We start from the raw sequence: 24,758 nt of genomic DNA, 5'->3' as shown, positions 1-24,758 counted from the left end.
GGTTTTAGGGTGATAGATTTCTCAGGCAAGGTAATTAAACAGGTGAAGACAAACAGAGGAAAAGATTGGGACACAAAGATGTGAAGATGCTTTTTAGCTTCTTCTAAGAGTTCAGGTGCTATGAGAGTAGAAATGATAGGACTTTTTAAAGCAGAATCCAGCTGACCTATGATGGGAACACAATGTGAGGGAGAAATAAGGGATTGTTTTCTTAGACACGGAGAATTTGGAGCTGTCTGTTACTGCAGCACAACATAGCATGACCCTGCTGAGGCAATAGTTGTCAGATTTGGATGTGTGACAGAATTATTTAGGCTTCCTGTTCAAATGTGATGGTCCTTGCTCCATCTCCAAATTTTCTTATTTGGAACTTGGACTGAGGCTGGAATGTGACTTTTTTTTTTTTTTTTTTTTTTGAGACAGAGTCTTTCTCTGTTGCCCTGGCTGGAGGGCAGTGACCTGATAATCAGCTCACTGCAACCTTCACCTCCCAGGTTCAAGCAGTTCTCTGCTTCAGCCACCTAAGTAGTGGGGATAGGGGCCTACCACTATTCCCAGCTGATTTTTGTATTTTTAGTAGAGATGGGGTTTCACCATCTTTGTCAGGCTGATCTTGAACTCCCAACCTTGTGATCCACCCGCCTCAGCCTCCCAAAGTGCTGGGATTACAGGTGTGAGCCACTGTGCCCAGCCGACATTTTTAATAAGTTCCTTAGACATACCATACCTACCACATGTCGAGGACTAGTGAGGCACCCTTGATTAATTTGAGGCACCTAAGGTACATTTGTGAGACTGGAAATAAGGCATAATGCAACTATGACTTGTCAGAAAATTAGTAGCTTTTTTTCTGGCGTGAAGCACCCTATGCAGGGTACAAATCTTGGCAAGATTTCAGCTGCTATGGCCTCTCATGCAGGGCACAAAGGCCCTGTTTCAAGAGGTTATTAAAGTGTATTCTTTCATCTAAGAAGGTAAATGTTTCAAAAATTGTCAGCATGTGCAGTATTCTAATATTGTATTAAATGGACAGCTGACTAACATGACCTGAGAAGTTAATTCATGTCAAAGTTTTATCGTGTCTAGAATTATAGTGAGATTCTTGACTAACAATGCAAGGTAATATTGGTTGGCAAATCTTTCCATTATTGGTGTAGGAATAAGATGCTGATTCTGTCTATAATCAAAATATGTTTTATTTTACTGTAATTTAAAGTGGGTTTCTATAATTCAAAATTTTCAGCATTTTATATGAAATTTACATTAAAAATACTAATTATGTGAGTCTCCTTTCCTCCTCATAAGGATGACACTATTTAAATTATTTCAACTAAATGCTAATCACTGTGAATATATTTTAAATTTTATGGCACTCGAAAGACACTTTAATAGTTTTGTCAACAATACATAGGTACAGGGTAAAAGGTATAAGTTATGAAGCAGTTTTCTCATAGGAAATCTAATCACAAATTGTTAAAAAATTGATAAAAAGCAACATGAAATGATTTGCAAAAAGAAGTACTGGACTGCCATCTACTGTTCAAATAAGTCATGATTTAATTGCTATCAGATCTTAAATGTGCATTCTACTTGGGAGTGGAGGGGTGGAGAAAAGAGAAACTTGTGAAAAATTGAGATTATCACACTCCATCTCAGGTATTCTGGTTCTGTGGAATGCGGATGGAATTCAGGAATCTGCCTTTGTAAGAAGCACTCCAATTGAGCCTATATAGGTGGTTCTCTAAACATACCTTAAGAACTACTCAAATGTATCTTGGCTATTGTAAGGTATTATGCATTCTTTAAACATGCCAGACAACACATGGTTCCATCACTGACCCATGCAAACAGATGGTTAAATTTCATAATAATTTTTTTAAATGTGATTTTGTGTATGGCTATGTAGACATTTGTGTATGCTTGAATAATTCTTTATCTCCAGGTTTCAACTGTGGCATTCTCTAATCAAATTTGCATTGCATAAAGTTGTTTTTTCACTCTTACTCAGATTGTTTTCGATGAGGAATGTACATTTTTAAAAGGATTGGGTTTCTATCATTTCTGTTGTTTTCCTTCTCACCATGTACTCACTTTTTTTCTGATAGGATAATTATTGATGGAGCTAATTTGACCATATCTAATATAAGTTTAGAGGACCAAGGTATTTACTGCTGTTCAGCTCACACCGATCTAGATAATGCTGCCGACATAACTCAAGTAACTGTCCTTGGTAAGTGCACCAACCAATGAGACATCTGTTCTTTTTTTCATTTCTGATTAAATTATGTTGTTCCTGTCCAATAAAGCTAATAATTCTTTGAGCCCCTGCACATATATTGTTAGTTTGAAATTTTTGCTTAAAAAGCAACCCAATTTCAAATCCTTTCTCCTATTTTTATACAAAAGAAATTAATTAATGCTTAATTTCGTTTCCCTGTATGTGTTAATTTGCCAATAGCAGTGGGAGGTAAGTGATGCTATCAGCAGAAAGAAAAATAAAGCATGCTTGAGTTCCTAACACTCTTGAGCTACTGTTTCCTGGTGTGCAAAGAAATGGGGCTGAGGAATGGAGGTGGGCTAGACTGGAGGATCTGGGTAGGGTTGAGGGGTGGATGCACAGTGGTCATCTCTAAACCAAAGGCACAGACTGAGCTCTCAGGGTTCCAGGAAGGATGGGGAGGAACTTCCAGCCTTCTGCGAAGGAATGTCTTTGATTTTTGTTGTTGTTGTTGCTGTTAGTGAAAGTACAAATTAGGAAACAGTGTGCCTACTTTACTAGTGTAATCAATGCAATTATCTCTGAAATCACCAATGTTTAAAGCTTTTAGACCATCTGCTGGATGTTTTCCAAAAGCTCCCTTCCAGATTCACTCTCTACCAGCAATTTGACCCAGAAAGTTTGCCTGTAAGGACAACATCAACAAACCACTTGCCTTCCAGCTATGATTTAGTTCAGCAAATGGAGGGCCCTTTGAGGTGCTGTATTGATTCTCCCTGCTCTGTCCCTGTGGACTGGCTGTGTCCCACTGCCAAAGTCGTGGCTTCTGCAGACAGGCTCTCTTCACACCATTCCTTCTGATGGGGTTCTAGCAGCTGCTTTCCACCACCAATATTTCAAGTCTCTCACACCCAACCTATCAATCAAACATCCTGTCACATCTTTTTAAAGATGTTTTATTAAAACTTTTTTGAACTATTCTAATTTTGTGAGTTATTCACTAATTTTCTGTTGGGACCCTAACAGCTACAGACATTTATTCTGTTTCAGTGGGCACCATTTAGTCTTCCCTTTAGTTTGCAGATATTCCTTAAAAGTGTTGGTTTTGCCTACCCTTCTTTATTATATGTCTGCATTAATCACTATTATTAACAGATCTTTGTATCTTTAGCACTCCAGCTGTTGGGCCCACTGTTAGGTTGCGAACAAGGAAGGTGGTGGTACAGACTGAGGGAGAAAATTCAGTCTCTTCCAAGATAGGCAGATACAAAATGGGTCAACAGGCTGGATCTCTTCAAGTGAAGCGAATGGCCACCCTGTCTCAGGTGAAACAAATGGCCATCAGGTGGGGTTCTAAAAATAAAAGAACAGTTCCCACTTGTAGAAGGTATGGATTTGTAGAGTTGTAGACTTGGCTCAGTAGAATTATGCCTTTAGGCAAAATGTTTGGCCATGTATACTTGAGCATTTTCAGGTCTCTGCAAGCAGAAACATTTAATCCTCTGTGATGGTTCCAACAATAATTCATCAGAAAAGATGAGCTTCAGATAAACTGGAATTCATCCCAGGCCCAGTGAGTAGAGGGGTAAGTGTCAGCCTCCATGCAATTTGTTCCTAAGCATTTTGAGCAATGGGTGCCACTAAAGGGATTTGGTACCCTTCTGTTTGATGTTCAGCTTCTCAATTTCCTTATAAAATTTAAAATTTCATTCTTGTGATTAGGCTGCTATTCTTTTAAAACTATTCAATTTTTTTAAGTCTACGTACACTTTACCTCCAATTATATGTACTGTTTATGTATGCAATAATCTACCAATGTTTTTAGAATAAAAATAAAATTTGAAGAATATTCTATTTAAAATTTACATTCTTTTTTTTTTAAGACAAACTTCTGATTTACCCAAGCATCTCTCAACAATTGACAATAATAAATGATTCTATAGACACATGTGAGGTTTCTAAAAGACTGTTTTCCCCCCTGGAAAACAATTTTTAAAAGCATATACTTGACCCACTTCAATCAAAAGTTATTTTCAAAAGCCTAGACATAAACATGGTTTCAGGATATCATTTTTTAAAAGGCTAAGTTGCACGTTTATCAACTCCAGCTCCATATGATTCTCAGAGGGGCCAGATTTTAATGTCACATGCAACATGCAGCCTTAGTTTATTTCAGGAAACTTCAGAAATTAGCGGACTCAGTAAACGCTGAAGAGAAACCAAAGTTCTCTGAGCTCAGAGATTCTGAAGGCTGTTGAAGAAATAACTTTTTATTTAAGGGTTTAATGTTTGGACACAGTCATGAACCACATTTTTAAAAGCATGTTCCATTCTGAGTTGGAAACAATGCTTTTGGTCAATGTAAATTTCTAACAATTAGCAAATAAATATTCAGGAGGAGCCATAGATGATGCTTTCCACTTGGAGAAGAAAGGGCCCATTGAAAGGCTACATTAGATAATACCTTCCTTTTCTCTTCTGAAAAAGATAAACTCTTTCACTACTTGAGAGAATTCAAACCAAATTTCAAGAGTAAGGGCCGTTAGAGATAAGATTTTTTTTACTGTTGCTTCATATTCAAAGTACCAGAACATTTCATTTTCTTTAGTGCTCTAAAATTTGTGATCACTTACTGATTTAATTTTCCAGTTTCTGTCACAACATTTAACAATGCCAAATCTCCCTCTCCCAATATAAACTGCCTTCCTACTCCTTTTGAGAACTCCAGGTCAAGGGTGTATCAAAGTTGCTATAATGAAAACTCATCGTTATCAATAAGGACAAAAATCCAACACAGTTGCAAAAAAGAAAGGCAGAGCTCATGTTCGCTCTCTTTTTCTATAACCACAGGACCTAATTTTTACTGCTTTAATATAATAATTATATGCATGATTGATTGAAGTAATAATATCTTTTTCACTGATTTATTTAGTTATAAAACATTATATGCGAGGCACTGTGGGCAATGCAAAGCTTAATAAAATATGACCCCTACTCTTAGGGAATGAATCAGGCATATAAATAAATATGAGCTGGACAAATAGAAATGATTCATTTGAGATACATCATGTTTCTTCTTAACTTGAGAATGCCTAATCATCATCCAAGGAACTTGTTTGCAAATGCATAGTCCTGGGCCCACCTTCCTCAGTAAGCCAGAAATAGGGCCTAGTAATCTTCACTGTTATTAGCTACTCCTAAAAGAATTCTGATGTCCCTGGTCAGGGATAACGCCTTGAAACTGTAATCAGAGAAGAGGGAGGTAATATGGTCCCTTGGGGAATAGCTGTGAAGATGCTGCATTTTAAAAAAAAACCTGAGACTCCAGAGGCTGATGAGATTGAACATGGTGGAGACATGGACCCAGAAAAGAAGAGTTGTCATCGAACCAAACTGGGGCCCACCAGCCCAGTGCAGTAAGACTAGGTCCATACTGAGGTTTGCAGTGGGAGAAAGGAAGATGTTTATCTGCAAGGCACCAAACAAGAATTGGTTAGCTTACCCTTAAGTCCTGACCTCCCCCGTGGCTTGCAGGTGAGGGTAATTAAAAGCAGGAGTAAATTTCAGGAAAGCAAATTCTACGGGCAAAATTATAAATTAATACATTGAGGCTAAACATTGGTTTATGCCTTAAAGGGTAAGATATCTTGAAGTGGGGATGGGGCACAGCTTATAGTTTATAGGTCGATTCAAAGATTTCCTTATTTGCAATTGGTTAAGAAAGAGAAGCTTTGTTTAAAACTTGGGGGTCAGCCAAAACGTATGTTAGCTCTGGCTAACGGATGTGGCTCCCTTTAGGCCCCTCAGGAAGAAATTTACAAAAAATGATTATCAGAGCTCAGGCTTCAGTTTCCCTTTATCTGAGGTCTCAGTGCCAGCAAATTTATTTAGTGGCAGTCTGGATTCCAGAAAACCAAGTATATTAAGATGTTATCTTCAGTTTCTATAGGAGAACCAAACATCCCTGTAATTCTAGTTTCCTTGGCTATTGTTTAAAGCTACTGTTACCTTCATTCTTATGAAGGTTGTTTATTTACTTCTTTTTTTTAATTATTATTATACTTTAAGTTCTGGGGTACATGTGCAGAATGTGCAGATTAGTTACATAGGTATACACATGTCAAGGGTTGCTTCACCCATCAGCCGGTCATCCACATTAGGTATTTCTCCTAATGCTATCCCTCCCCTAGCTCCCCACCCCGCAACAGGCCCCAGTGTGTGATGTTCCCCTTCCTGTGTCCATGTGTTCTCCATTGTTTATTTACTTCTTAGGGCCAGCTAGGTGCCTGAATTACCCTTGAAGAAACTCCACCTTTCACTTCCATTATGTGAGGGGCTCCCCAGGTCCCTAAGAGCGTGGTACCTGCTCTGTTTCAGAGTGGCTGGCAATGTGTCTGAAGAAGAGGGTAAACAAAGGCAAATATCTACATTTTCCCTTACTTTATTAATTAGATGTTCCGGATCCACCAGAAAACCTTCACTTCTCTGAAAGACAGAACAGGAGTGTTCGGCTGACCTGGGAAGCTGGAGATGACCACAATAGCAATATTAGTGGTAGGAAGACTTGGGATAACTGTTTTCCTTACTCTACATAGCCAAAATTAATAGTGAAGCCATTTTTTAACTACCCTTAGTGGATTATTCTTCTTATAACATCCTTTGATCTTTTAATATTGGGTATAAATTTTGATATAGCTTATCCACACTCTGTATATTCTAATGTTTTTTCCCTGTTTGCACTGCCAGAGTATATTGTTGAATTTGAAGGAAACAAAGAAGAGCCTGGAAGGTGGGAGGAACTGACTACAGTCCAAGGAAAGAAAACCACAGTCATCTTACCTTTGGCTCCATTTGTGAGATACCAGTTCAGGGTCATAGCCGTGAATGAAGTAGGGAGAAGTCAGCCTAGCCAGCCATCAGACCATCATGAAACACCACCAGCAGGTATGAACGTTCTCACATCAGGTTTCTAACAAAATATTTTAGTTTGTCTCCATCTTTGAACATCTAACAAAAAAGATTGATAGAGTAATATAAGATTTTAGATTTCTCCAAATAGCTTTAACAGTTCTACAAACAGCACACAAAATATTCAAAGCACATCAGTCTCAGAAGCATTACGTAAGAGTTTGATAGAAGCAGGAAATTAAGGAAGTGACATATGAAAAAAATTACTTTCAGTAATTTCTGATGTCTAAATATGAAGTTTAACCAGATACTGTCAAGTTAGTTGTAAATTGGAGTTCAATATATATGCATCTAACATTATTAATTTTTTATGCATTCATGTCTTTTCTTTTGTTTCAACATCAATCTAAATTTCCAAGATGCTTTTTAAAAAATCTCAAGAATGACAGTGCTAAAATTTGTGTTACTGAATTGTTATTGATCATCAATGTTGTCATAGCATGATATTTCACTTTTCCTTGGCTGAAATAAATACTCTAGGATATAATTTCCTTTTTGGACTGACTGAGAAAAAGCAAGTCAAGGTATAACTGAATCAGATAGAAATTAACACTTGTGTGATTTTAGTATATGTTTTTGCACTAAACTCCAAACTTAGCTATTTCTAATAAAATAAATTCATCTAAAAATATTCATGGCTACATTACAGGTTTTGTTCAATTTGATGTTCTTAAAATTTGGCTATTAATATTAATACATAGTGTTTATTTTATTCTTGTAAAGGCAAATATTCACAACATACGTTTCTACTGACAATTCTAATAGAAAAAGTAAAGCAGGTTTAAATGAAAATATATTTTTTAAAGGAGGTTTAGAATTTTAAAAACCAGTTTTAAAAGTTTTGAAAGCAGGTTTAAAATTAAGACATATATAGTAAACCATCTACTCTCCATTGAATAATAGTTATTTCACTCCAAGAAGACTATTTTACTACTTTAAATAAAATATATATTTAAAAGCTGCCTTAAATCTCTTTAGGAACTGGACTACATAGGAATTAATAAGTATAATCAAAATTATTTAATTGTCTGCGGGGTTTTTTTTTGTGGGGGGAAGTTGTGATATGACTTACCTGTGGATTACCATAAAATAGGAAAAATGATGTTAATGTTTTACATTTTTCAGCTCCAGATAGGAATCCACAAAACATAAGGGTTCAAGCCTCTCAACCCAAGGAAATGATTATAAAGTGGGAGGTGTGTATTCTATTCTTTAATATGTTATGTATTTCTTTGTGCTCTTTTTAATTCTGCTTAGATCTGCATGCTAAGTACAATGATAGCACAGTTTTTATAAGAACATAGATAAGATTTGGAAATGAAATGAATTTATGAGTCATCATCATTGTAAATTTTAAGGATCATTTTGTGATTAGAATCACCTTATGAAACCAAGTTTAACACTGGTCAACAATTTAGGAAAGATTATGCAGATTGATTTAGTTGTAATACATTACCAAAAGTTTCAAATTATTAATGGTTTAATTAACAGTATTCTAGATTCTCTTCCATTCAAAAAATACTAAAATCTTTTATTAATTTAGTATAATCCACTAGATATTATGCATATCAAACTGATGGCCCCACCCAAATAATATTCACCACTTATTAAACACCAATAGACACTTTGTATTCTCCTTTCTAAGAATTCTGAGGATAATCTTGTGAAGACAGCATCATGAATGCCTTATTCCAGATCTGGAGATGGCATCTAGGATAATGAATGTCTTGCCTATCACCATAAAACCAGAAATTCACAAAGCTAGAATTTCTACATGAGGATCTTTGGACTCCATACCTGAATTTTTCCTCCTTTACATATCTCTGTTAAATGTTATTAAATAGACTTCACCATTTGAATTTTGCATAAAAACGTACATCTACACAGATAAGTTTAATTATTCTAGGGTCATTTCCAAATTTCTACTGTAACAGTGGGGAATTTTATTTTCCCTCTACTACTTGGATATATTTCACGACAAGTATATTGGCCTACCTAAAAGGAAATTACCATTCAACCCTTCTGATGAGTAATAGGCCTCTAACATTGAATTTATAAAACTTTGTGTAAATATAGAACATTTTTAATGTATGCAGAAATAGACTAATTTATTTCCACAACTCATTCCAGGTATAATTCTTTGAAGAATTTTACAATGCACCAAGTTTAGTTTGTTTTTATCCTTATATGTTGGTCTTTGTTACTCATTACATAATCACATGGCCCATACCTGCAAAATATTTAGTTAATAATTTTTAGATCAAACTTAGCTCTTTATTTCCACTTCAGTGAAATTAAGTCTTATGAATTTAAGATATGGAAATTTAAAAAATATATTGGTAATACATAGAAATGAAATATATTCAAGAATATTATTTCTTTCCTTGAATTTGTGGCCATAAATAGTTACTACTATATTGCCTTGATAATTACTTAATTTATAGTCTAAAAAGATGTTAGTCTTTTAGAGTATATTTGTCTTATCCTCCCTTAAGTGCCATAGAAATTTTCATAAGGTAGATAATATAGTTGGTTAGATATCAATAATACTATGTATTTGCAGGTCAGTTCCTCAGAGAAACATCATGTTCCAGTAGCATTAGCTCATTAATCCTCACTACTCCTTTGGGAGGGCTGTAGTCTCTTGATGGTGTCAGTCTTATATGTCATACAGAGAAGCTGGGAATCTCAGAGTTTAATGATCTCACCCAGATGCCATATGCTGAGTCATATGGAAAAAAGGCCAGAAATATTCAGTTTTTTTGACTGCTCCTCTCACTCATAAGTCATTTTTTCCCCCCGAAGATACACAAGATTGATTACTAACGCTGTCTTCTTGTAAGAATGGGACTATACTAAGAAAGCAATTTATAATTTGTCATTGAGGAGCAAATGACATGTAATTTAGTAATTAATTGACTGAAGGAAGAAAGTAGTCACAGGATTTGGATCTAGGCTGACATTTACATTCCCAGTATGTCCCATGGTGTCTCCTATTATCCTGACATATCAGAGATCTAATCACTACTGACACAGTCACTGAAGTTTAAGAACATTCATTCATTGAGTATTGTTCTGTATGGATGGATCATCCTATGGAAAGGAGTTAGTCTCCAGGTGTTTCCCAGGTTGACAAGCAGATAGTATTGTGAATGAATTAGCAGACCCCTAACTCTCAGAGATTGATTCAAAATAATTCCTATCTATATAATAATGATCAGAGAGACATAATTTGTTTAAAAAAAAAAAAAAAGCTGATCTTTCCCAAAAGAATTAACAATGAAGATGAACACTGGGAACAGACTGGACTTCCCTAATTTTTGTTCATTTGTTTATATTTTACATTTAACATTAAACAGGATTCAATTTAAAGTAACATTACAATTTAACTTAATGGTGGAACCAGGCTTTTAACTTAGCTTTGCCTTCAAGCATTCACTTTTCATATATTAAGTGGGTCATGACTCACTCATATAGTTTGAGTGTTCTACTTGCAAAACAGGAAAAAAAGAGTCCACTGCAACCCCATCAGTTAAATATCTATATCAGGATAATTTTTGCTTGAGAGTTTCCATTGTTCTTAAGCAAATGTATGTGAATTTTTAACTTTGTTCAATAAAATGACACATTTCTAACTTAAAGGACACCAAAAACCAAACCAAAAGCCCAAAATCCCAATAATGTTGGAAACTAGGAAGATCTTTAATTACCTGGTTATCCAAGTAGTTAATCACATCTAAGGTAGTTAACTCCTAATGGATCTAGGTTTTATTATTCATATTACAAGTATAATAATAAGATTTACTTGCTTTAAAATGAAATTAAGTGGAATTAAATGAAATATTGTACAACATAATGACTGTAGTTGATAACAATGTATTGTATTCTTGAAAATTGTTGAGAGAATATGTTTTAAGTGTTCTCATCATAAAAAAAAAGCATATAAAATAACATATATTTTGAATAGCTCAATTTACCATTCCACAAATGCATACATATTTCAAAACATGTTGTGCATAATAAATATATATAATTTTTATTTCTCAGTTAAATAGAAATAAAAATGTTCAACAAATATTTAAAAATGGAATTAAGGTAGGACAGCAGTCTTTCTGTTTTCTAGATTAATGGTTATAACCTTTCTTGGTTCATAGATCTCTTTGAAAATATGTTGGCAATACAGGCTCTTTTGTAAATATATTGGAAGTACAGGCCCTTTTTCTAGAAAATTATACACAAAAAGTCATACTAACAATATTATCAGCTTCTCAGATCCTTTTAAGGATATGCATGTACTCCATCTAGAGATTCCTAGACCCCAAGTTAAGAACCCCTTTTCTAGAGACTTCTTCCTTGTGGGCTACTTCATGAGAAGAAGAGGGAAGGGAAGGCTGGTGGCCTTCCTGCTTGCTCTGCCCTTGCCCCTTCTGTTCTTTGTTAAGTGGCTTATTTGGGAACTTTCTGAGGTTCAGTAGGCATTGCCTCAAAGTCAGATACAAAGCATTCAGGCTGTTTATTTGGGTTCCCAGGTACTAAAAACGCTGGCAATACAGCTAAACTATTTTTGTTTAAAGTGTTATGGATTTTAATTATTTGTTTAAAGTTTGTCAGAGAACTTTATTAAATTTTACTCCTTTCTTTGGAGCAAAACATGTAAAATGAATAATATTATCTGCACACTTATTGTCAGTAGGGACTGAGTGAACTATCATTCCAAATTGCAGTACAACACTACAAACTCATGGCCTAATTCATTGGGACAATGCTAAAGCTCCTGTTGAATTTATATCCATTTCACACTCTAAAATATTTTGGAGCAAAATTTTCCAATGAATGCAAGTATAAACAAGGTCGGCAGAAAATCTCAGAAAGGTTTTGTTTTGTTTTGATTTTTTTTCTCCTAGTTTAGTTTATTCACCTCGAAATAAGCATATACTTGAAATTATTTTGCTGATATGCACTATGCTTTCAACTTAATTCCAAGCAATGCCTCTAATAAGTGTTTTAGTAAATTAGATTAAGTTGGGAAGGATTACAGATTCTGTAAGAACACTATATATGACATTGTTGACTCACATATCCAGACAAAAATTACTGTTTCTATAAGTGAACTTTAAATTTAGGATTAAAATCATATTTTAAACACATTTTATGTAACTGATTTCATTTCAGTGCACAATCCCATTATCTTTGAAATTAAACAGGAAGTTTAAACCACATTATTGTTTTTAAAGTGTTGTTCAGTTAAAAATGAATGTGGAAATAACCAATTTCCTATACTAGAAATTATTCCTCCAAATATTTCTATGGAGCAAAATAAAGTGGATATGGAAGGCATTTTTTCTGAAAGAAATAGAATAGTCAAGGAGCTGGGAAATTATTAGAAAGAGGAGCTACTGCTTCTTTATGTTAAAGTATAAACATGCATATTCCCCAAAGATATTTACATAATCTCTCTCTTTTTATAAAAGAAAAATGGAGAAGGCTAGAACCAGATGCAAGAAAGAGTTTTCTTCAAAAAGCCATGGGAGAATCCCATTCACAACCAAAGAATTTGTGGCCATACTATTTTTAATTTCAGCCTGTTCTTTGGAAATGAAAAGGTGAAATGTAGTGGAAAGCATAAGCAAAAAGCTAAAACACTTTGTGGATTTCTTTATAACTTCCTTCATGTATGAAAACTTAAGACTTTATCGTAAGGGCATGATCCAGGCATCTGACATGTAGGCGTCTCATTACTTGGGGAGGTAAGGGATTAATTTTTATACTAAAGCTCATATGATGACAAAAAAAGTTGCAGAACGTTTTTTTTACCAGAACTGTCTCTAAACCAAGAAGGGGCATTTCAGATTTCTCAACAAATGATCCTTTCATTGCATTGTCCCTTATACCACTTAGGGTGGTTCACCACCATCTCTGAGTCAACACATCTGAGATCAGACTGGATGAGTCTTGTCTTCTGTTTTAGCCTTTGAAATTCATGGAGCAGAATGGACCAGGCCTAGAGTACAGAGTGACCTGGAAGCCACAGGGAGCCCCAGTGGAGTGGGAAGAAGAAACAGTCACAAACCACACGTTGCGGGTGATGACGCCTGCTGTCTATGCCCCTTATGATGTCAAAGTCCAGGCTATCAATCAACTAGGATCTGGGCCTGATCCTCAGTCAGTGACGCTCTATTCTGGAGAAAACTGTAAGTGATGCACTTAAAACTGCTAAGCACGTTAATAACTCTTTTCTCAAATATAGTGTACTTCTACCAACAAATATTTGTGAATAACTACTGCATCCAAAGACGATGTCCTAGCCATGGGAGATAAAAAGAAATATGACACATTATTTCTATCTTAGGATTGACTGCAGGACAGTTGATCAGTATAGAGTACCAAGGAAGTATGTGGAAAGTTTCAATTTTATTCCGTTTTCTATAAAGCTGTTTCTACATTCAAAGTCAAAGACCTGGCATTTAAAGCAGCATAACTGTCATAAGATTTTTTCAAGTACATTTGCCCTTAGTTGTCAAGGATCCTCTAACAGCCACTTGCTGTCATGCCCTGGGCTTCAGTAGCATGTCTGGAGCTTTGCTAATATTGATGAGATATACACCCAGATTTGTATATAGAATCACACACACACACACACACACACACACACACACACACACACATATTCTGATACCATGGTAACTGCTGCAAATAGGTTACTGGAAGAAGAAAAAACACTACATTCTGTATTGCTGATGCTGTGAATATTAGGGGTTATTCTCATTGCCTTTCCAGCATGTAAAGGAATAATTTGATCCAAATACAGAAGAAGGTTGAGAATGAGAAATAGCCAACTCGTTCCCCACCTACTGTCTAAATCTTCTATCTAATTAAAAGGACACATAACATGTATCACATGTGAATTAAGATAGTATTAGTCTTGACGGCTCTGTGTTTGATTATTCCTCTGTTGTAAGAACTCCTATAGAAGAGAGATAATATCCACTTCATATCTGCTTACCAATTTAGGTAACGCTCTTAGAACAGTGCCTGACACATAGCATATGCTCAAATGTTGGCTTTTATTAATATTTGATTAATAAAATTCTCAACTAATTTTATTTATATTACTAGTTTAGTTCACTTGCTTCCAAAGGCAAGATGCCCACAGAATAGTTTCTCGTTTTATTTGCCCACATTGTATCTATCTGGAGGGCTGTGTTTCTCAGTGTGATACAGGCTGTCCTCTTTTTCGGGGAAACTACTTGAGCTGAGAAACTTCTCTATCATGAGACACTCTCTTGGTTCCATTTGGAATGGGTTTCACGAAAGTGCTTTCTCCAGATGAAACACTATGAAAATCACCTTTTGAAAAGGATCCTAATAATCACATTTGCAGGTTATTGAAAGCTAACCAATCTTATACGATTAACAGATCCTGATACAGCTCCAGTGATCCATGGGGTGGACGTTATAAACAGTACATTAGTTAAGGTTACCTGGTCAAAGGACAGAGTACATGGATGTCTCAAAGGCTACCAGGTTTTTATCATGTTTTTTCTTCTTATTGTTGAATTGATATATTTCCTGAGAATAAGAAAGAACTGATTTCAGAAGAACTCGAAGAGAATCTGCCACCACAATGGATACATTAAAAGATTTTTGTTTTCATTGCAGATAAATTGGTGGAAAACAAAAAGTCTGTTGGATGGAAGAACACATCCCAAAGAAGTGAACTTTCTAAAATTTTCAGGACAAAGAATCTCTGGGAATGGTTCCCTCCTTAGATGCCTTTAGTGAATTTCACTTAACAGTCTTAGCCTATAACTCTAAAGGAGCTGGTCCCGAAAGTGAGCCTTATATAGTTCAAACCCCAGAAGGAGGTGAGAGGATAATGATGTAGAGTCATGTCAAAAATGGAGGCGATCCATGGCCATATTAAACATTCTTCCTTATAGCGGGGCATGGTGGCTCATGCCGGTAATCCCAGCACTTTGGGAGGCCAAGGCAGGTGAATCACTTGAGGTCAGGAGTTCCAAACCAGCCTGGCCAACATGATGAAATCCTGTCTCTACTAAAAGCGGTGGCTCACGCCTGTAATCCCAGCACTTTGGGAGGCCAAGGTGGGCGGATCACGAGGTCAAGAGATCGAGACCATCCTGGCCAACGTGGTGAAACCCCGTCTCTACTAAAAATACAGAAAAACTTAGCTGGGTGTGGTGGCGCATGCCTGTAGTCCCAGCTACTCGGGAGGCTGAGGCAGGAGAATTGCTTGTACCCGGGAGGCGGAGGTTGCAGTGAGCCGAGGTCACGCCACTGCACTCCAGCCTGGCACCTGGTGACGGAGTGAGACTCTGTCTCACACAAAAAAATAAAAACTAGCTGGATGTGGTAGTGCATGCCTATAGTCCCAGCTACCCAGGAGGCTGAGGCAGGAGAATTGCTTGTACCCGGGAGGCGGAGGTTGCAGTGAGCCGAGGTCACGCCACTGCACTCCAGCCTGGCACCTGGTGACGGAGTGAGACTCTGTCTCACACAAAAAAATAAAAACTAGCTGGATGTGGTAGTGCATGCCTATAGTCCCAGCTACCCAGGAGGCAGAGGTTGCAGTGATCGCAGATTGCGTCACTGCACTCCATCCAGCTTGGGTGACAGAGTGAGACTCCGTCTCAAAAAAAATAAATAAATAAACATTCTTCCTTATTAGTAGTTAATTAATATTCACTTCAGATGACTTAGCTTGTCAATTTCTATAAAATTTGTAATGTAATAGGGCTTTTAAAAAATTTTTACTAATTTATGGAAGTTTATTTTTGGTCTTGTGTTTTCTAATACCTGAACAGCCAACTTTTCTCAAGGTCATCAAAGTTGATAAAGATACTACCACTTTATCCTGGGGACTACCTAAGAAATTAAATGGAAACTTAACTGGCTATCTTTTTCAATATCAGATAAGTAAGTAGAAACTTGGATTAGAATTAACTTGTTAATATTTCATTTTTGGTTGAGTATTCTGTTAGCTACATTGGGAGTCTAATGAACACTTACGCCCATGGTTTGTAAGCTGCCACCAAGTTCAGCCTGCTGCTTGTTTTTATAAATACATTTTTATTACAACATGGCCATGTCCACTTATTTATGTATTGTCTAGAGCTGCTTCTTCCCTGGAATAACAAAGTTGAGTCATCTCAGCAGAGACTACGTGGCCTACAAACACTAAATGTTTACCATCTGGCCCTTTAAAGAAAGGTTTGCTTACTCGTTTTAGAAAAAAAGCAGTGTGCTAATGGGTACACAAAACATGTATTTAATGTTTATATGTAAGATGTTTGGAGAAGTAAGAAACATGTAAGAGAGTTATTAAGTGATGTGATGGAGATTCAAAGCACAGGTACCTTCCCCACTACTTCTTCTGTCTCAGATATATGCTTCCAGATTCAATCCTAAATATACTTGTGTTTATCAAATTCTCTATGGGTTGTTCACTGTCTCATGGAGATGATATTGAGAAGACTAAATAATTGTCTTTGGATCATTACTCAGAATGGTCTCAGCCCACATGCTGCTGTGCAACTAGAGTATTGTGAATGTATTTAAATGAAATCAGGTCATTTTTAATAGTAGCACTTCCCATCTTGAACAGTCCTGAAGTCTAAGCATCATCTTAAAATGGAAATTAGGGCATTGATGTTATAGAAAATTTTAGCATCTCATCATGAAAATTTTAGACTTTGAAGACAGGAATTCTCAAAACACCAGCACGACAGAGACCCAGCATACACTGCTTACAAAAGTCAACTTCATCATAGCCCTGTTGTGCTACTTTCACATCAGCTCAAGACTTCCAGCAATCCAGGTCACATATTCGCTTTAGCTTCTGATGGTTTCTGCTGAAATTAGCACATATGTTTAAATATTTACAGGCATAATCCCAACAGAAGGAGATTTTAGCATATTTGAGTGCTTGCTCTGTAGTAGGATCAGTACTAAGTGTTTCTCTGCATTGCATCATTAAAATAAGAAATTTATTAGATAAGTACTGTCACTATTTTATGAATAAGAGAATTGAAATGTATAGAGTATACTCACATAGAGTCAAACAGTAAAATAAGTGTTAAGTAACAATGCAAAGCAAGATGAGTCCAATTCTAGATGTTGAGATCTTAACCTTATATTATTCCACAAACTGGTTTTCAAAAAAGTTCTAAGAACTGAAGAAATATTTGAAGATTTTTTATCCTAATAAGAAATTCAACTTGTTAAATTCCAACCTTCAAATTGATCTGTACATAACATTTAAGTTTATTTAAAAACAAGTTCTTAGAACATAGAAGTTGAAATATTAACAATTGTAATGATTATCAAACTGCTTGATATGTGGACTTTAAAATAATATAAAATTATTTTGTTCTCTTTTAATCTTAAGTGATTAAAACATTTTAGGTAGTTTATCTTTTTCTTATTGCTATTATATGTTCTAAATTGTTGCAATTTATATGTATGAGAGCTATATGTATACTCTCCTGAATTATTATATTGATTGTAGTAGGTTTTCAATTAACCTTGCGGTGATTCACAATTATGTTTTCAAAAAATCTAAAAGAGTGATGATTTCAGCTCCTTCTTTCCAATGTTTGGATGCCTAGTTTTTTTTCCTTCTTCTTCTTCTTTTTTTTTTTTTTTTTTTTTTTTTTGAGATGGAGTCTCCCTCTGTCACCCAGACTGGGGTGCAATGGTACGATCTTGGCTCACTACAACCTCTGCCTCCCAGGTCCAAGTGATTCTCCTGCCTCAGCCTCCTGAGTAGCTGGGACTACAGGCACATGCCACCACACCTAGCTAATTTTTGTATTTTTAGTAGAGACAGAGTTTCAGCATGTTGGTCAGGATGGTCTGGATCTCTTGACCTCATGATCCACCCACCTTGGCCTCCCAAAGTGCTGGGATTATAGGCATGAGCCACCACCCCCAGCCTACTTTTTCTTTTCATTGATTGAATTGCATTTTATGGACCAAAAGAAGTATTTTATGTCAATAATAAATGCATTTTTTAACCTCTATGTTATCTTGGACTGAGAGTCAAGAGGATTTATTCTATATTTTTTCTTGCCACTAGCAGCTGCACTATCTTAGATGTATTTCATCTCTTGGACTATTGTTACAATAATGTTATAATACTCCATGCTCTTACACAAATTTCATGTCTGTGCTGGGTTACAAATTCTTTATTCTTTATTTATTTGAGATGGAGTTTCACTCTTGTCATCCAGGCTGGAGTGCAGTGGTGCAACTGGGGCTCACTGCAACCTCCACCTCCTGGGTTCAAGGGATTATCCTGCCTCAGCCTCCCGAGTAGCTGGGATTACAGGCACCTGCCACCATGCCCAGCTAATTTTTGTATTTTTTTTTTTTTTTTCGGTAGAGACAGGGTTTCACCATGTTGGGCAGGCTGGCCTCGAACTCCTGACCTCATGATCTGCCCACCTCGGCCTCCCAAAGTGCTGGTATTACAGGCATAAGCCACTGTGCCTGGCCTACAAATTTTTTAAAAGCTATCTGATCTAGCTTTTTACAATTAGCACTTTACATAGTACTTAGTACACAGCAGATATACTTACATATTTAATATATTCCTTCACTTATTGATTCTATGTGTATTGAGTAGCTATTTAGTACCATATGTTAAACGAGAAACCATAGAAGACACAAATAAATCATCGTCTGAATTATTCTTCCAAAAGAAAATGACAAGTACTTATGTCAAAGATACAATGAAAATATAATAATGGGGAAAAATCCATTATTAATAATAGGTATTATGAAGCTGGAGCAGTTGTCTCCGATATAGCTCAGGGATTAAGGATGTTTCTCTGGAGTCAAAGGGCATGGTTTGGATTCAAATTCAGTTTGCAAATTTACAGACTCAAGTTTGGAGCAAGGAACTTATTCTTGCTAGACCTCTGTTTTGTCATGCATGATACAGTCATAGTAGTTGTATGTACCTCATAGGATTAAATGAGTTGATGGTTATAAATCATTAAGATATTTTTACATACCACAAGGATAAGGAGAAACAAAAATAATGAAGAACGCAACTTTAATGGTTAAATACTACATTTGAGCTGTTGTTCATGTTTATTTCTTTAGTAAATGACACTACGAGATTGGAGAATTAAATGATATCAACATTACAACTCCATCAAAGCCCAGCTGGCATCTCTCAAACCTCAATGCAACTACCAGGTACAAATTCTACTTGAGGGCTTGCACTTCAAAGGGTTGTGGAAAACCGATCACTGAGGAAAGCTCCACCTTAGGAGAAGGGAGTAAGTACAAGATGCTTCTCTTTTTAACAGAGGCTTTAAAAAGAGGCTGCATCTTTTTGAACAGTTTCCCTGAAAGGAAAACACCATACTAGTCATTGTAAATTAGAAATGATTGTGATCTCAATCTGTCTGACCTTCTATTTTCCAGTAACATAGAGGCAGAATTTATTAATCTTGTTTGTAAAGTTCACATTGACTCAATTTATGGATTTCTGCACAATACCAATCAAATTATAGCTTAGTGTATACAAGGTCAGGAACTACAATTTTACTGAATTAAAGTAAAGGATTGTAAGATCACAAAGCTATTCAAAAGGTTAGTAAAGACATATTTTTCTTTTAGAAATGTTTCCATACAGAAAAATGTTTGGCTCTTGCATTGGTAGACATTACAGATCTAATACATCTCACTTCCATGCCTTCACTCTATATACATTGATTCATATGTCAGTTTTGTTTTACTGTCCGATGATGCCCAAAGGTGGCTTATAAATCTTTGGTTTCACTTGTAACACAATTCTCCTAATGCAATTACACTTTTCTATTTTTTTATACTTTTAATCATTTTCCTTCCCAAATTGCATCTCCAGTTATGATTTTAGCAAGGTTCTTGCTAAGCTTTCTATGATATCAATAGGACCTCTGCAGAAAATCAGATCAGAGAAACTGATGTACACACTAATAAGTTAAACAAAGAGAGATTTATGTAGGGTTTAGGCTGTTTAGGTATGGAAGGATATTGGGGGAAGAAAGGAAGGATGTAGAAGGTGGCAGAAAGGGAAACAGAGTTGTTTATCATGTATGAAGTTTCGTGCAAAAGTAATTGTGGCTTTTGCCATTACTTTTAATGGCAAAGGCCGCAATTACTTTTGCACCAACCTAATACTATGTGTCAGACTGTGTTCTGGTTGCTTTTTCAAATTGTAGATCAGAAAAATGGTAGAATCAATGAAAGAAACATCACAAAGGGGCAACAATAGTAAAGAAAATTCAATTGCCTATTATGTATTGAAGATGATCACTGTGTGTGTGAATGGTTATTGATTTGTTTCTACCTCTTATTGTGCCTACTATATCTAACTAACAAAAAACTTCTGTTCTTCTCAGATTCCTTAAATACTTAAAGCCCCTTTTATGTGGGAAAAGTATATAATTCAAATAATTCCTGCCCTAAAACTCTAAAAGTATTCCCAAGGATGAATTGAACACCAAGTGAAATGAAGAACTTATTTCACTGACTGTACTTACTCATAAAAGTTAAACTTAGAGATGGGGATTGAAAACTTTGCAGTAACTATAAGGTTCTTGTTTCTCAAGCATTGAAACTGACATCAAGTGTCCAATACAAAGAAGACAAGTCAGAATGGAGTCGTTCAAACATACAACTTCCACATTTTTAAAAACAGAATTTAAGGCATGGAGTTGGTTGTTATTTTAATAAAACCAAGACCATAATGTGCATGAAAAATGCTAATCCCATTCTTGCCAATTTGAAGCATTTAAGAAAAAATATTCACAGAATTGCCTTACAAGTGTTACACACTCTAGTACATATGTTGGAAAATTTGGGCTTGGTTGCATCTCTCAACTCTAAAGTGTTAGTAATAATCTCAGTTACCTTATCTTTGTCACAGGGTGTTCTTTTTTATGAAGAAAAATTTGAAAATGATAAAAGCTAAGATGCCTTTTAACTTCATAAGCAAAGCTTTAATCTAATTATGTATCTAAAAGTCACCCCCACATACCAACTCAACTTTCTTCCTGTGAACACATAAATATATTTTTATAAACAAATCTACAGAAAACAAATCTACTGCTTAGTGAGCAGTATGATTTGCACATGCCATTGAAAATTATTAATCAGAAGAAAATTAAGCAGGGTCTTTGCTATACGAAAGTGTTTTCTACTAATTTTGCATGCGTATTTATAAGAAAAATGTGAATTTGGTGGTTTTATTCTATTGGTATAAAGGCATCGATATTTTAGATGCACCCATGTTTGTAAAAATGTAGAGCACAATGGAATTAGGCTGGAAGTCTCAAATAACATTTTTTTCCTATTTTATACTCATGGAAGAGATAAGCTAAAAAGAGGACGATAATGAGAAATGTTAGTGTGCTTTTTTAAGCACTTAAAACATAATTGCCAATTGAAACCCTAAGTGTGTTTACATACCATTAAGATATGATTCTTGTAACAATTTTAAATTGATTATAATGGGATTGGGTTTGTTACCTGTATCTGTGGTAGTATATATCCTAGTGTTCCTATAGTGAAATAAGTAGGGTCGAGCCAAAACTTTCTTTGTTTTGTACCTTAAATTGTTTGGTTACATCATCAAAAGAGATTAAAGGTATGTAGAACAGGTTCACCTGACTACCTTTTTCTTTTGGCTTGGATTAATATTCATAGTAGAACTTTATTAAAATGTGTTTGTATAAAATGCTTATGACTATGTATGTTTGAAAATATTTTCATTATACATGAAATTCAACTTTCCAAATAAAAGTTCAACTTCACGTAATCTAAAAATGTTTGTATTCTGTTCTATACAGTTGAGAAGAATCAGAATTTACATATTAATCTTAATTACTTCAGTTGCCTCTAATCCTGGAATATCTATAAATGAAATATAATTCGATAAAGTATAAATAAGATATAAAATATTTTAATTTCAATTACTTTGATTTATAAATATACAATATCATCAACATTGATAAAACAATATGCCAATAAAATTTATACTTATGATAAATATTAATTTAAGGTGAATGTATATTTTTCCGGTCATTTTTAATAAAAATGTAGAAATGTCACTTTTCAAGAAAATGTCCAATATGCTATATTTTCAATAAGGCTAGTAGATAATTTTGACATGGTCTTTTAGAATTGGGTTACCCTATGTGGCTAAGTGGACAATTTATTGAAAATTGTGATTTTTAAAAACTGTTTAATTGACCGGGCATGGAGACTCACTGAAATCTCAGCTCTTTGAGAAGATGAGGTGGGTTGATCACTTAATGCCAGGAGTTCAAGATCAGCCTGTGCAACATAGTGAGACCTCTTCTCCACAAAAATAAAAAATAAAAACCATGTTATCTATACCAAGCACTTTACACACAACATCACATTTAATCCTCAAACAATCTTCTCTGGTTTTTAAATTAGGGGACCGGGAGGTTAACTAACTTAATGAGCATCACCAGCATGGGCTAGAACTAGAAATCAAACCCAGGGATGTTTAACTCCAAAATCCTAATTCATTATATTATTAATAGTAATTTTTTATGCCCTCACTCCTTCACCTTTTCTCAGAAATACTAAAGGTGAGTTTCAGCTTAATGCCGACTTATTGATCATGTTTACAGACACCTTGGCTTTAAGATACGTGATCAAGACATGCTATAGAGGACAACAATCAATGCTTTATTGTATAAACAGTTGAATGTGTAAAACCTAAAAAGTAGTCATTCAAATAAGCCAGTTGTTTTTAAATGAATGTCACACATTTCTTGTATTTCATTCACTTTTTTGGGAAACTGAAAAAGAATAGAAAGTTTTTATTAGAAGTGGCTTCAAAAATACGCTAAACATTTTTAAGTTGGTATTTGTATTTCCTTATCAAACACCAGAATCTATGGTAGGACATATCTCTTCTTTTGCCACTCCAAGTCAGTAGACTGCATTTAGGATGATAGAGATGTTTTATATAGACATGGCTGCTTCATATGTACCAGCATGGTATGAAGAATACCAGTCACAGAATACCAGTCACAGACTGAAGTGGAAACTCATGAGTTATTTCTAAACCTGAGGATCGCTTTCATTTTAAAAATCAATATTGTTATAAATGCTTCAGCAAAGTTTCTCCAAGTTGAAATTAATAAACTACACTCTAAGAATGACAGCGACTCAAGGAAGGTTGTCTAACTTGGCATTAAGAACATAATCTTGATTGCAACACCATATTAAGGGATTTTGCTAAATTACAGGAAATACATTTATGGAAAATCACAAAAATGATTTATTAATTGCTTGTCTCTAGAATATTAGGCATCCAGATATCACCAGTCTATCATTAGAATAGTGAGACTTCTGCGATGATTACATTCAATCACCTCTGATGTTCTGTAATATGTAGTCATGTGAAAGCCAAAGCTTTCCAAGAATAACTGGCAGTGTGAGACCAGAACACACTTCGGCAGCTTAATTTATAACTTTTAAATATTTGGGCATATGGCATATGGGCCTCCATTTCTCCCCCTGCCCCACCGTGCAAACACTGGTGGCAGGCTGGAATGGGTGGTACCTGGATCCAGCGGCTCTCCCTTGCAGTTCCAGGTGCGGGGCTCTGGGGAGCGGTCTAACAGGTGTCAGAAGCCTCGCCCCCGCCGCCCACCTCCTCGGAAATTGGCTGTCCCGGTCCTAGGAGGCTGTCCCAGGGTCGGAAGGAAGTCTGGGGTCGCGAGCGCGGGCTGCGCAGGGTTTCAATCACTCGTGGACAAGGTGCGCTGGCGTTGCGGCCCCGGGCGGAGTTCCCGTTCCCCTTCCCTTTGCTTCCACACCCGCACGTGCGCTCTTCCTCCACTACTTGCCCTCCCCCCGACTCCCGACTCCCGACTCCGGCCCCTTCGGGCAAGTGTGGAGCATTCCGGTCTCCGGGCTCGCGTGCGTGTGTCCCAGCAGCCCCGGGAGGTGGGCGAGGGCGCGGCCTGGGGACCCGGAAGGGGAAGGGGCCGGGGCGCGGGGGCTGCCGGAAGCAAAGGCGGCCGCCGCTCGGGGACCGACTCCGCACGTGAGCGACACCTAGAAACGGATTCCGCTCCAAGACCCCCGCGAGCCTCGGCGGGCGCGAAAGGAGCGGTTGGACGCTGCGGAGTAATTCCCGCGGCGGCGCCATTCCCGCGGCGGCGCCCAGACGCCCAACTTCCCCGCTGCGCTGTAGCCGAATCGCGGCTCCTCCCTCCGCGGCCCTTCCCTCCTCTATATTCCCCTCTCCTCGTCCCAGTCCTCTTGGCTCTGCTGGGCTCCAGCAGGTTAAGCCTTCTCTGGGCGCGCGGGACCGCAGCAACTGCTCCCGACCTCGCCTCGGCCCAGCGCAGGGCCTCCTGCTTCCATGACCGACTCTGCGCAGCGGCGGGACGATGGAGATTCGGGCGCGGCGGCGGCACCGCTGCAGGACGCGGAGCTGGCCCTGGCCGGCATCAACATGCTGCTCAACAAGGGCTTCAGGGAGTCGGACCAGCTTTTCCAACAATACAGG

The 24,758-nt window shown here is 36.7% G+C and overlaps 2 protein-coding genes across 2 annotated transcripts in view; both read left to right on the top strand.

The window, feature by feature from the left end:
- Window positions 1-5,768, top strand: part of SUMF1 (sulfatase modifying factor 1) — a 131,039-nt gene extending 125,271 nt beyond the window's left edge. Inside the window, exon 11 of the transcript XR_002479188.2 lies at window positions 2,106-5,768. The gene's annotated coding sequence lies outside the window, so the exon portion shown is untranslated. The remainder of the gene's footprint in view (window positions 1-2,105) is intronic.
- LOC135268862 (neural cell adhesion molecule L1-like protein) lies at window positions 735-22,019 on the top strand. The gene is made up of 8 exons (XM_064361889.1): window positions 735-781; window positions 2,106-2,230; window positions 6,671-6,772; window positions 6,965-7,162; window positions 8,312-8,382; window positions 13,155-13,377; window positions 14,846-16,123; window positions 19,316-22,019. The coding sequence occupies exons 1-7, from the start codon at window positions 735-737 to the stop codon at window positions 14,953-14,955; spliced, it is 876 nt and encodes a 291-aa protein (XP_064217959.1). The 3' UTR covers window positions 14,956-16,123; window positions 19,316-22,019.
- Window positions 22,020-24,758: the final 2,739 nt, after the last annotated feature.

The sequence above is a fragment of the Aotus nancymaae genome, unplaced genomic scaffold, assembly GCF_030222135.1.
Source record: "Aotus nancymaae isolate 86718 unplaced genomic scaffold, 86718_ANA_hifiasm-v0.15.2.pri h1tg000046l, whole genome shotgun sequence".
Taxonomy (NCBI): Eukaryota; Metazoa; Chordata; class Mammalia; order Primates; family Aotidae; genus Aotus; species Aotus nancymaae.
The sequence above is the reverse complement of the archived record's forward strand: the minus strand, read 5'-3'. Positions and strand labels throughout refer to the sequence as shown.